Source organism: Papilio polytes, unplaced genomic scaffold (genome assembly GCF_000836215.1).
Source record: "Papilio polytes unplaced genomic scaffold, Ppol_1.0 DF824169.1, whole genome shotgun sequence".
NCBI lineage: Eukaryota > Metazoa > Arthropoda > Insecta > Lepidoptera > Papilionidae > Papilio > Papilio polytes.
In genome coordinates, this window is record NW_013525035.1 from 2,655,401 (window position 1) to 2,668,373 (window position 12,973).

Sequence of the window (12,973 nt, forward strand, 5' to 3'; positions counted from 1 at the left end):
ATAGATAAAAAAGGTAAGGTATACAAAATGTTTTTAAAAGAATAGGCCACCTTTACAAATAAAAAATCTATGGCGAAAAGTTTAAACAATCATGATTCTTTTTACAAGACTATAGTTAAAGGACCGGAGTTACACATACTAAGTTATCATGAATCAAATCTTTGTAGAAATCCTGTCCCCAGCTTCCAAAGATGCGTAATTTTGTAAAACCGCACCATAACTATCATACTTCATACTAATATTATAAATGCGAAAGTTTAGATGGATGGATGTTTGTTAGAGTTTGTAAACTAAACGGCTGAACGGATTTGGCATAGATGTAGAGGATAATCTGGACGAACATATAGGCTACTCAGTTTTGTTTTTTAATTCCAGGCGGACGGAGTCGTGGGCAAAAGCTAGTATTAAATAAACTTACCAGGAATATGTATTTCCCTGTACTTGACGGAGACAGTGTGGACACCCAGTTCCTTGGGCACGAAGTGTACGGAGTACAGGCCGTCCTCCACCTCCTGGATCTCCGCGTCCTCCGACACCCCGCCCGGGCTCGTCACCGTCGCCGCTAGGTCGAACGACGTTATACCTGGAATAAATAAACATTTACATCAACACAAATTCGCTAACATAGCGAAGTAACCGCCTATCAACATCAGTGGCTCTACCGGCGTGTCCAGTAAATTTGTCGAAGTAATCGTCCATAGATATTCGAAATTGTAGAATCGTTGCCAAATTTTAATTAACTGAAGATGGAGCACGGAAAGAGGAAATTTACCCTTTATATGCGTTTCCTACTCTGCTAAATCCCATTCCTTTTTTCAATATCTTTTATAGGCAAAAAGGTTAAAAGCCTACGAAACGCATACACATATAACTGTATGCCTAATTGCTTCTACTTGAGGCGTGTCCTCTGTGTGGTCGTGGTATTGGTTGAGTTAGCATTTTCGTTCAAAAAAATGTTATTTTTGTTACAATATACTAATATTATAAATGCAAAAGTTTACATGTATGGATAGATTAGAGTTTGTATGTAGCCTAAACTGCTCAAAGGATTTCGATGAAATTTGGTAAAGATGTAGAGGATAGTCTGGAAGAACACATAGGCTAGTCTCTTTTGTTTTATTTAATTCTAAAAGGAAGGCATCGCGTGCAAAAGCTAGTATTTACATATTAATTTTGCAATTATTTCCGCATTAGAATGACTAAAGTGTGTAAGAAAATGTATGTATGTATAACTTACCGGGCATTTTGAATGTGAGTTTGCAGTTAGTGCCGACCTCTGTGAGCGGCGCGGGGTCTCGCTGGCGCTGGATCTTCTCGCGCTGTCTGTTGCTGCCCTCTCCGCCCACCTACACGCAATAGTTAAAACATCTACATTTAGTGCATTGTCTCAACGATAGATGGCGCTCAAATAAAATATTTTATTCACATTGTTATTTATTTCATTACTAGCTTTCGCCCGCGACTCCGTCCGCGTGGAGTTCAAAAATAAAAGTTAGTAGCCAATGTGTTCTTCCAGACTATCCTCTACCTCTATGTCAAATTTCATCGAGATCCGTTCAGCTGTTTAGGCTAAAAACTTTAACAAACATCCATCCATCTAAACTTTCGCATTTACAATATTAATTAGATTTGTTTTGACATAATTTCTCCTATAAGATACATTTAACAAAATACCTTCAACAAACTGATTTGAAACGATCACTATTGTTTTAAATCTTAGTCAAAAACTTTCCTCTTTTTTTCTAAAAAAAAGTAGTTATAAGCATGTTAATAACACAATAATAGTACTAGTATGTGGCTATTGTTTGCTGTAGAAATATATTCTTCTTCTGTTATGTTAGTATTACCTTAACAGTGAAAGGAGAGCCCTCAACATGGTGGTCAGCGAACTTGAGGTTGACGATGTAGTAGCCGGGCTCCGTGGGCTTGTAGCTGATGGCGAGCACGCCGTCCTTGCTGTCCGCGCACTGGATCTCCGCCTTGCTGGGACCTGGACAGTAGCCAATGTGCATCACGACAAATTGTACCAAACTTTTTTAAGTATACTTTATTACTATAACAACATTCCTGCAAAGGCAATTAAAAAGTGTCTTTTTCAAATTCCCTCGCTAAGTTCTGAAACGCACACTATTGGTCGAAGTGGCTTATCTTCAGCGTAATCTGTACTAATATTATAAACAGAGAGAATTTGTATTCTTGGATTTTTGTATGCATTGAAATAACTAATTGGACGATTTAAAAAATCTTTCAACATTAAAAAGCCACATTTTCACTGAGTGCTATATTTTTAATTTCACGGATGAAGTCATAAGCAAATTACCGAGAATAAAAGATGTATTGTTCTTAGCAGTTCCAATATATATTTAGTCCAACTTTAGTACCTTTTTCTTCCCATCCTTATTCTCATAGGAATACGCTGGGAAAGGAAAGTGGGTTTTACGGTGGAGGAGACGTTTAAGAAGGGAAATATCCTCTTTATGTGCGTCTCTTCCTTTGTCGATAAGGTAGGCAACGCATCCGCTATTGCGAATGTCTATGGGCAGTGGTCGCTTCGCCAGTTTGGCGGATTTTTGCTTATGATATAAAAAAAATCACAGGTCAAGTGAATCCGCTATACGAATACTTTATAATTATAATTTCAAAAATATGGCCACAAAAATGCGAAAGGAATTTTATGATAGGGTAGTTTTTATAGACATTTAAGTAATACATAGACTAGGCATAGTAAACAAAACAACATGGTATAGTTTTTTCACTGGTATTTCATCAGTTGTCAAGTTAAGTGCCACCTCGTGTCCTTATATTGTTAAACATTTTACAGAAGTGTAAATATCAAATTTAAATATCTATTATTAGATATCGTTAGTTTTGTGAAAAATGTTTCAAGTGAATTTAACAACGCCTACTCTATATGTTTTAATCTCTTTGAGTTTTTATTACGCGTACCTTCAATGGAGAGCGAGAGTCCTCCGTAGCCGGCGTTCCTCGTGTCGACGCTGAACGTGTTCTCGCTGTGCGTCTTGCCCTCCTTCAGCGCTGTGCCCGACACCTGGAAAACATCACGTATATCTGAATTTATTAATAGTTTAAAATTGTATTAGTGTAGAACTGAAAATGGCATGGATACATTGAAAAGTTAAAAGTTTCTTCTTTCTTAGGTCTACAGCCCTTTGTGGGCCTTGGCTTAGTCAAGCAAAAGTGGAAAAAATTCCACTTCAGTCTATTAGTGGCTACCGATTTCCAATTTGTTATGCCAACATTCTTTGTGTCACGTTTTACACCGTCTACTCATCTTAACTTTCGTCTTCTTAGATCTCGACGACTTTCGAAGGCAAAGGTTTACAAAAGGAAACTTATTATTTATTAAAATCAGTGGAAGTGAAGGTCAGGGCTATCCCAAACTGATATACCGTACATATTGATGAAATACCCTAGAAAGGTGTATTCGAAATCAAAAGAAATGTACAAATCAAGCTTTATCTATTAAGTTTATAAAATATCCTAAAACCAAAATTCAAAACAATGTGCAAACATTTTGAGCAAAAATTCTTCACAATCTTGACGTAATTTAGACTTCATTATCATCATCACCAGCTCAATATACGTCCCCACTGATGGTCTCGGAGCCTACTCTTGTGGTGACTAGGCCATAGACAACTACTCTGGCCCACTACGGTTTGGTGGACTTCATTTAAGTGTCTAAATCTAATTATACGATGACCGATTGCAAGAAAATAATAGACTTGGGGCCTGTCCCACCACTAGCTGATAGAGACTCGGATAGCTCAAAATTGACATCATTGTTAGATAAGGTAACAAAATCCGATATTTCCATCATCATCAGACCATTTACAATTTGGTGGGGCAGGCCCTTAATATTCAGGTGCTTTTTTCTCTCTTTTTTCGTACACCCCTGACATTTCAGTCGTCAGGGACTTTGTCGTTCCGTTTATTGTTACATTCTTTACAACATTATTTATATTTAGTTTTTCTTTTAATTGGTGCTATCGATTTCAGTTGCGGTGGCCCTTCTCTCTTTGTATGCGGGCATACATATAAGGAAGCGGCATAGTGGCGGTTTTACGAGGTAATTTTGCTGGTGTTGCAGTTTCTGAGGTCACACAGCTCCAGTTAAGTTTTATAACATTTAACTACTTTTCCTATTACTTGTATACAATACTTTATAAATTTATCTCTTACTTTGTTGTTTCTTATTACTTTTATTTCTATTTTCTTTATTTAATATTCAGGTGCTAGCATACCTTGACTTTCTTAGCATCACCGACTTCCTGGTCCAGCACGGTGATGTTGAAGGGCGAGTTCTGTATGTGCACGCCCAGCTTCTTCACTGACACCACGTGCTGGCCGGCCTCGCGCGGAGTGAAGCTGATGCCGATGTTGCCCGACGGCAGCCGCTTCAGGAAACAAGGCTCCTCCAGACCTGACGGCGCCTGGAATAAGTATAAATACCTATTACCTTTTTAAGGTCGTTTCAAATTTTAAGATGGACTATTTCAAAGGTGCTACGGCAAACACTATTTAAAGTATTTGGGAGGTGGGGAACAGTCTGTAAACAATACCTTTCACCCATGAGCTAGACAGCTAACCACTTCCCTAGTGAATCGAAAAATGTTGCTATACAATTGCCTAGCGACGCTCATACCTTCACCTATGGAAAACTTACACAAGCGCCTAAGGTAGCTAAAAATCTATTATAAAACTTCTGAAGTAACTGGATTTACTGATAAAAAACCACACCAACAGTGTGGAAATGATGTCTTTAGTATTATAGAAAAGATATATAGAAATCTTTTTTTATTTTAAGAGTCGGAGTCAAACGCTCATACATCAGCAACACTAAAGGAACTACAGATGCGTTGCCAGCCTTTGCAGAAGCCTTCGCTAGCTTCTTGAATAAGTAATTTAATAAAGTTTAAATTTCGTAATGTGTTCTACGTACGTACCTGTATAGAAGCGTTGAGGCTGCGGATGTCGTTGTCGCTGATCTTGCCGGGCAGCGTCACCTCGCTGCAGCTGCCTACGGAGATCTGGTTCCTCTTGCGGCCCTCGCCCGTCACCTGCAAGTTACAAAAGATACCACCAATCAAACAATATTCAACTGTATTTATTAGTAGCTATCACAGCTTCATCCGAGGTATCATGTGTTCTTCCAGACTATGCACTACATTTATTTCATGGAGATCAGTACAGCCGATTAGAAGACGCCTTCTAACAAAAATCCAATCATCTAAACTTTCACATTTCTAACATTAGTGAGATTTTCAAGCTTTCCTTATTTAGTGGACAAACTGAACTATTAACTACAAATATTGTGTAGTATACATTCTCTACGTATTAGGAAACATTTCAAATCATATGGACATTAGTCCTTCATAGTAATCAATATGTGAAATGACTAGAACTTCCTACCTTAGCAGTGAAGGGCGATCCTTTGATATGCTTGTCACCGAACCTCACAGAGACCTTGTACTCGCCGGGCGCGGTGGGCAGGTACGACACCGCCACCGTACCGTCCTTGTTGTCATGGCAGGTTATCTGCAAACGTTACAATTAATACTGTTAACATTTAATTGCAGCAGTCATACTTTGGTAAATTAGTTATCAGAACACAATAATCGAGCTCAAAACTAACACCAATTGGTAGAACGATGTTTGTAACACAAAAATTATTGTTACTGTTCGCATTTGGTGTTAACATAAAACTAGCAAGACAATATAACATATATTTGACTAATTTATTATATTACATTAAATTTAATGCATGTAAAACAAAACTATTCAATAAAGATTTTAAATAAGCTTCCATCCATGTTATATGATTGGACCATTTCATAATTACCTCAGCTTTGCTAGGTCCCTCCACTGCCATAGACAGCCCTCCGGAGCCAGCTCCCTTGGTGCTGATGGTGAACAGGCTAGGTTCACCACTGACGCCGCTCACTAGACCCGGCCCGTACGCCGTCACGTAGCCCGACGGGATGGAGTCCACGTGGAACTTGTAAGGAGAACCTGCAGAAACAAGGCAATTGCTTATTTTCACAGAAACCAATCGTCTTAACTTAATCTTGAACAACTACAATGATGAAAAAGTCAAATAGGCCCATGTACAGTTAGTTCTTTTGGACTCATAGTTTTACAACGTTACTTTTAACCCATTTTTATAATAATTTTATAATTAAAATGTAATAAATTATTTCGGGAAATTGTCATGTCGTAACCATTGCAAGCATCTTGTACTACTATTTTCTTCGTAATTTAAAGAGGTGATATTAGTTATGTTTTACACAATTTTCGCTACAATGAAAACTAAACGTACCTTGTACATGTTCTCCGTTATATTTGACGTAGAGCTCGTGTACACCCTCCTCGCGGGGGTCGTACTTGATGCTGACAGTTCCATCTCGGTTGTCCTCTATCACAGGCTGATCCACGTGCCCGCTCGGCATTCTGATCTCCGCTGGAATATCAAAACATTCAAATAAACAAAAATACAGATAAGTTATAATTTTATCAAAGCATAAAATTGCTTCAATCTGGCATGAGCAAAGGTGGAGAAAAGACAAAAAATCTTAGGTCTAGATGCTGATATTATGTTCTTAGAATGGCGATATGTACAGGTTTTACAAATAGGCAAATCTCAAAGCCAAAGAACATTTGGATGAAAAGTATATTAACATTTTTAATTCATTTTAAATGACAACATAATTTGTATAATTTTGAAAAGTTTTAACTCAACTCTGGTTTAACTGAATTTTAAGATGTATAGTGAATTCCAAATAATTAAGTAACACTATTTTCTATGTTAACAGCTTGACTTGTGTACGCGTTTATTTGAAACGCACTATACGAGTGTTTGATTACTTTTACATAAGAGAAAATAACAAACCTTTTCTAGTATCGATGTGGAATATAGTGACGAAGTTCAATGGCGTGTAACTAAGACCTAAGCCGGTTTTATTGAAGGTTATTTTATGAGCTTCAGCGTAAACTATAGGCGATGCCTCTTTATCAATTTCAGACACAGAGAAATATTTTAGACGATTGTCTAAATACAATGTAGAGAATTCGTTCCAATTAATTTCTTTCTCGTTGCCACCAACGATTGAATTCCAGAGGCCACTCATAAACGCCATTTATTCACTTTCTTCGTGACTATTGAATTTAATTGTTTTTAATACAGTTTTGTGTAGGGTAGTGTTATATTTTATACATTTTTTAATTTTTTATTTACGATCTGTATACTGTATACTGTGAGTGTTGCGACAGACAGACGTTTGTTACTTAAATGTGTAATAATTGGTCATAAAAATATTTAGGGCCTGTCCCACCACTGACTGATAGAGGGCCGAATTTTATTTTCATCACATATTTTACACGTTGGATTGTTATCAGACAATTTACAATTTGGTGGGACGGGCCCTTAGTTTCTTCTATTTTTCTTTTAAAATAGTACGACAAATACTTATCCTTCTCATGTTTACAATTTATACATATATTAATATTAAATTAAACTAAATAATCTAAAGCTCGTAAATTGTATAATTCTATTAATTTTAAAATGTTTCGTTTTGTAACTTGTGTAGTTCTAAAAAAATGTCACAAGACCGGAAATGTTTATCAAAAACTTTACAGACGTTGGCGCCGTATAAATTTTCAATATATTAATATGAAATGAATGGCAAAATATTTGGCAACCTGTATTAGAGATATAGTTAAATTAAAAATATACACATGTCGAAGGACAGATAGTTGACGTCAGAACCGACAGGTTTATTGATAGAAAGTCATCAAGGAAATTACTAATATTTCATTTTTATGTTGATGATAATGTTCTTTTTCTATGATAGTTTAAATTTTACCTTAACATACAATCACATATAACTCACAGCCAATTTCTGAAACGACAATTTATGTTACAACGTCTTAAATGATGAGGCTAACTTTGCGTTTTTGAACTCAAATGCCATTAAAATTTTGATGTACGCTAGATTGAAAGAGGCGCTTACGAAGCAAAGCATTTCAGTCTCGTTTCAGTAATCATCCGTTAGTTTCTTTATATCTTTATCTAACCGACATCTGTCATAAACAAATCAGAAAGGAATGCGCATTAGTGTTATTTACTTTACAGTCTGAAGGAATTAGTAGGACGCTATTGGACGTAATTGGACGCCATTGGACGCCAATGAACGCCACAGGCTGAACTGGACGCAACTCAAAGCAATGTTTGTCGACTCCCTTCATTCTCGCAATCCATTTAGCTCGATCTAAATTTAAATTTCGAATAATATTTACGATTTATTTTCGAGCAAAAACGTCACGTGTGAAACTGGATTAAGCATTTCGATATATTTAAAAAGCTTTCCGCATACGAAAATAAACTTTATCGATATTTTCTCAATTAAAAAATATGAAATAACAATAGATAGTTATATTGATACACCGTAAAATCTAAATCAAAGATTATTAAAAACGAACAAAAAAAATCATATTCGTTCATCAACTTTTAGACGTTTGACACAAATTAAATCAAGACAATAACAAGAGATGTAAGAGATGCTTAAACGTATCGTTTATTTTGAAAACCAGAACAGATAAACAATCTCCCTTTTCAACTTTCATAGACATTGTAATACGAAATTGTAAAAATATTACCAGGACAGCATTAAATCATGTTAAAAAACCATCGTTAGAAGCGTCTCTGAGAACACGAAGATCAAAGCAGCTGAAATATGCAAGCAATAAGATTTTGTTTTAAATTATGAATATCAATATTTTGTCGGGGAGTATATTCATTCAGAAATCATATTATCGAAGAAGGTTAAATCGGTCCTTATTTATGAGCCTGAGTTAAAATTAGATTTAAAAAGAAAATTGATAACAAAAAGAATTTCAAGTGACAAAGAATTCATGAGGAGAAAATGTGAATGGAAATCGCACAAACAATTTTGCACTGAATGGATATCAGGTATGCTTAAGTAAAACAAATGTTAATACGAGTTAAATATAAGGATGTATAAAATATTTTAAGGATCAAGACTACAAGAAACTAGAGATTCATGATTTAGGGAATGATTTTTAGTGTAGAAGCGACTTATGCAATACGATCTCATAGAGGGTCCTACACAGACATGAGTTACCGACATATGAGATTATATTGCGTAGATTATAAATTGATGTAAAAGTGCCGATTTGCGTAGCCTTGTATACGAACCGGCTAACAGACAATGCAAAAACAACCACTTTAGCTGCGACTTTATCCAATTTTTTGACTGTTAAACGTTTTTGTAAATAAATATCGTGCATAATTTTCATACGTCCTACTTTACGATCACTTATTCTTGACAAAAATTTCTGTTTAGTGAAATTTTGACAGCTGTCAACTCATAACGTAACACCCCTAAGCTCCAAATCGAGCCCCGCCTGAAAGATGTAATACAAATACAGTTTTCGACATCACGTTGGCACCATCGCCGAGTAGGCTGAAACGATTAATTAATTATTAGGTGTAACTAATTGGAAGCTTGTTTTATATGATTAATTACTGATATGTGAACGTAAACGTAGATTATTTTAAATGATCTATGGAGTTACTATATTCAAAGAATAGCTTACTTGATTTCGCTCGCGTGGAATTAAAAAATGCAAAATTAAATAGCTTATCTATTTTTACAGACTATCCTCTACATCTATGCCATCGAGTTCCATAAATCCTAAGGCTACAAACTAGGTGAAATATAAAAAATGGTTGTAAATACACTTTTAGCTTATTTTTATATTATTAAATGCATTATCTTGTTACAATATAAGATATCGTATGCTGTAACGTGTATCTGGACCAAATTCCAATCAAATCCAGTAGCAATAATGTTTGTAAATTTATCTCGACAAGTACATTCCTCGGGTTTAAGGCAAGTTTGTAACGCGCAATACGGGCTTAAGATATCCTTGTTATAGGGTGTTCTAAATTTCATATAGTACAGAGTGATCAGCGGTTCGTGTTTGGAATAACGAAAAGCCATGAATAAATAATGTCAATTTTTTTTATGATTCGTTTATGTAGATTTGTAGTTTTTTTATTTTTGGGAATATTCTTTAAAATTTTTGCCAATTTTTTTTTAATCTTTACGATAAAATAATAAATTGCTATAAGAAATACGTCAAATACTTGTTAGAAAAAGGTATTTTTCATATCTTTTTTGCGAATTTTAAATACAATGTCTGTCGCAACTAACATAAATTTTGACGGAGAACGTGAAAATTTTAGTTTATTTATAAATAACCCTTCAGCTAACATAATACTCTAAACTCAAGACGTCACTTTTCTAGTACTTTGGCATGATTCCATAGCATTTTTCTCTATTTTATTGCTTAATTGAGGTGAAAAGTATTTTAATGAAATTCGACATTGTTTATGATTGTCATTTGTGTTTCGTTCAACAATAAAAGTATATTGTAAACTGTCTGTTTATAGTGTTTTAAATTTTAATTTATTATAAAAAAATAGATTTCCTTTATTTTTCTACAGCTGTAAACTTACTTAATCAATATTAGACAAAATAGATATATACTACGAGGTTTTACTGTCGAAATAACTTTATAAAAACACTATCTTTAGCCTACTACTGCACTCGCTTGGAATTAAAAAATAAACAAAAGAAGGTAACCTATGTAGTCTTTCAGACTATATTCCATCGAGATCCGTTCATCCGTTTACGCTACAAACTCTAACAAACATCCATCTATGCATCTAAACTTTCGCATTTATAATATTTAAGTAAGGTTGTATAATTTTGTTAGAAAACAATGTTTTTGAACACGTTTGGACCTTGGAAATTCAACGATAAAGTCTTCACAAAGTAATCTAGTTGCATCTAAATTTTAAAGTAAATTGTATGTGTGTTTCAAAGGATTACAATTGTAAGTATATATTAAATAATTTCCAGAAGTAAATATCTGGCACGGGAATAAAGAGACCTAATTAGGTCACATTTGTGTATATTCTAGCAATTAATTTGTTTAATATGACCCACATTTCATAGTAATGTCGCTGCAATCAAAATTATTTCAGTAACCACATGCAGTTGGAGATAAACCGGGAAATTGGGGTGAGTCTATTCCAAGATTGCATTCTTCACGCTCACTTTCGGCTTGGCTTGCTTCGTTTTTGATGTCTAAGCGCATTTGTAATTAATGTTTTGTAAAATATTTATTTGCTTAAATGTTTAGTTGTTTGTTTCAAATAGGTAACCTATTTCTGTAAGGTAAATAAAAGTATTCACTTACTAAGTACTTACAAAATAAGCTGATTGCAAGAGTTTTATAATAAAATGTAGCTGTTCCCCGTGACTTGGCAGGCTACAAATTCTAATGAATATCCATCTATCCAAACTTTCTCATTTATAATAAGCAGTAAGAAATAATATATCAAAGACTATTTACTTGCGCAAACTAGATGTCACTGGCCGAAAACGATTAAGAAGAAAAAAACAAATGTCTATTACATGCCAGTAATTTATTTAAACTGGAATTTTCCGTTCAAATCATGCAAATTCTTTCTCGGTAAAACATAATCCTGTATTATCTATGATCTATTGGCACGGATTGGTCAATCCACTTGTTTATTTCCAACTTCCCACGATTTTACGACGTTTTGACATCCGCCCATATCGGTTTATCGCCGGCAAACGCGTGCCTTTGACTCATATAAAATAGTAAAATTTCAAATGATTCTGTTGAAAGTTTGATATAATTTATAACATTTTAAGACCACGCATGATGTTTAAAATATTTTTAGAATGAAATATTGCTTACAATCTATGCATCTTACTTGAACCGACAATTATGTACAGAGCATCGACGCATCGTGAAAAAGTTAAATGAAGGTACAAGGTTTCTTGTCATCAACTTTTTGGTGACACTCTGGAAGTCGAGAAATATGTTGATGGCTCCTACGTAGACCATCATAAGCCACAATGGTGTTATTAGCAACATGTTTTATGTTTTTTTTTATAATCTTTAACGAATACTAATTTTTGTGTAAAAAGAACTTTGACTTTCAAGTGTTCTTAATTGATGTGTCTTAATTAATCGTATTAATATTAATGGTTTGTTTTTAAAAATTGCGTTTTAAACGTATGATAGTTTACGTAGGAGCCATCGAGTGTTTGGGTATTTACTTCTGCACAACTAATACCAACGACTTTTATTCTTATTTCATAAATACGAGATAGTGCGTCAGAACAATTTAACATAGCTTATTCAGTTGATAATGACGTCATGAAGTCTATTTCTATTGGATTCAGAAAAAAAATGCTAATACAACATTTCAACTGGAGTAGAAGCTTGTTATTTAGTTTATAAGATCACACGAAATATATTAGTATAGACGCCGACATTTGCTCAGTTAGAATATGTGTCGGAAGAAATATGTGAACAGAAAGTCATTGTGTTAGTAACTTACATAATAATACTAGCTGTTCCCGTAAGGCTTCTTCAAAATTCAAACGAAGGCTTTTGACATTGGATAACAATTACCGTTACCATGGCAACCTTGCTTCCTTAATGTTGTCAGCTTGTAGTTTATAGTCCCTTTCACACGTAAAAGCATTTTTCCAATTTATTTACCCCCTAAGTTTGATAGTGGGAAAACATATAGCCTTTTTACTAAAGAAAGGACTATTTAAAAATATACTATGATTGCTGACATCCTATGCCACGAAGTATTGTGTTTTTACGCTTTATCGTATTTAAAATATTGAAATTAAAAAATAAGTCTATACTCCTAGAAGTGTAGACGTAGATATAAATTAGTCTCCTTATAAGCTCCCGCACACTACAGAGTTTGTCGTCAAAGTCTCAACTAATAAATAAACTTTTTAATAAAAAAACAAAACCGACTTCCAAACAAAATACACTAAAAACAAAACAAAATATTCTCAAAAAAAACAGTACA

The 12,973-nt window shown here is 34.5% G+C and overlaps 1 protein-coding gene across 7 annotated transcripts in view; it reads right to left on the reverse strand.

Annotated features, from left to right (window-relative positions):
- Positions 1 to 12,973, reverse strand: part of LOC106111457 (filamin-A) — a 59,144-nt gene that overhangs the window by 13,111 nt on the left and 33,060 nt on the right. For 5 of the 7 annotated variants that reach the window (XM_013293569.1, XM_013293572.1, XM_013293574.1 and 2 more), the window contains 9 exons: positions 6,338 to 6,478; positions 5,861 to 6,030; positions 5,431 to 5,556; positions 4,965 to 5,078; positions 4,263 to 4,451; positions 2,947 to 3,049; positions 1,848 to 1,990; positions 1,238 to 1,346; positions 419 to 583 (listed from right to left, as the gene is read on the reverse strand). In XM_013293569.1, coding sequence (XP_013149023.1) covers positions 419 to 583; positions 1,238 to 1,346; positions 1,848 to 1,990; positions 2,947 to 3,049; positions 4,263 to 4,451; positions 4,965 to 5,078; positions 5,431 to 5,556; positions 5,861 to 6,030; positions 6,338 to 6,478 — 1,260 coding nt within the window. Of the gene's footprint in view, positions 1 to 418; positions 584 to 1,237; positions 1,347 to 1,847; positions 1,991 to 2,946; positions 3,050 to 4,262; positions 4,452 to 4,964; positions 5,079 to 5,430; positions 5,557 to 5,860; positions 6,031 to 6,337; positions 6,479 to 6,907; positions 7,270 to 12,973 lie in introns of those variants that run through there. The other 2 variants (XM_013293568.1, XM_013293567.1) reach the window with 2 other exon arrangements.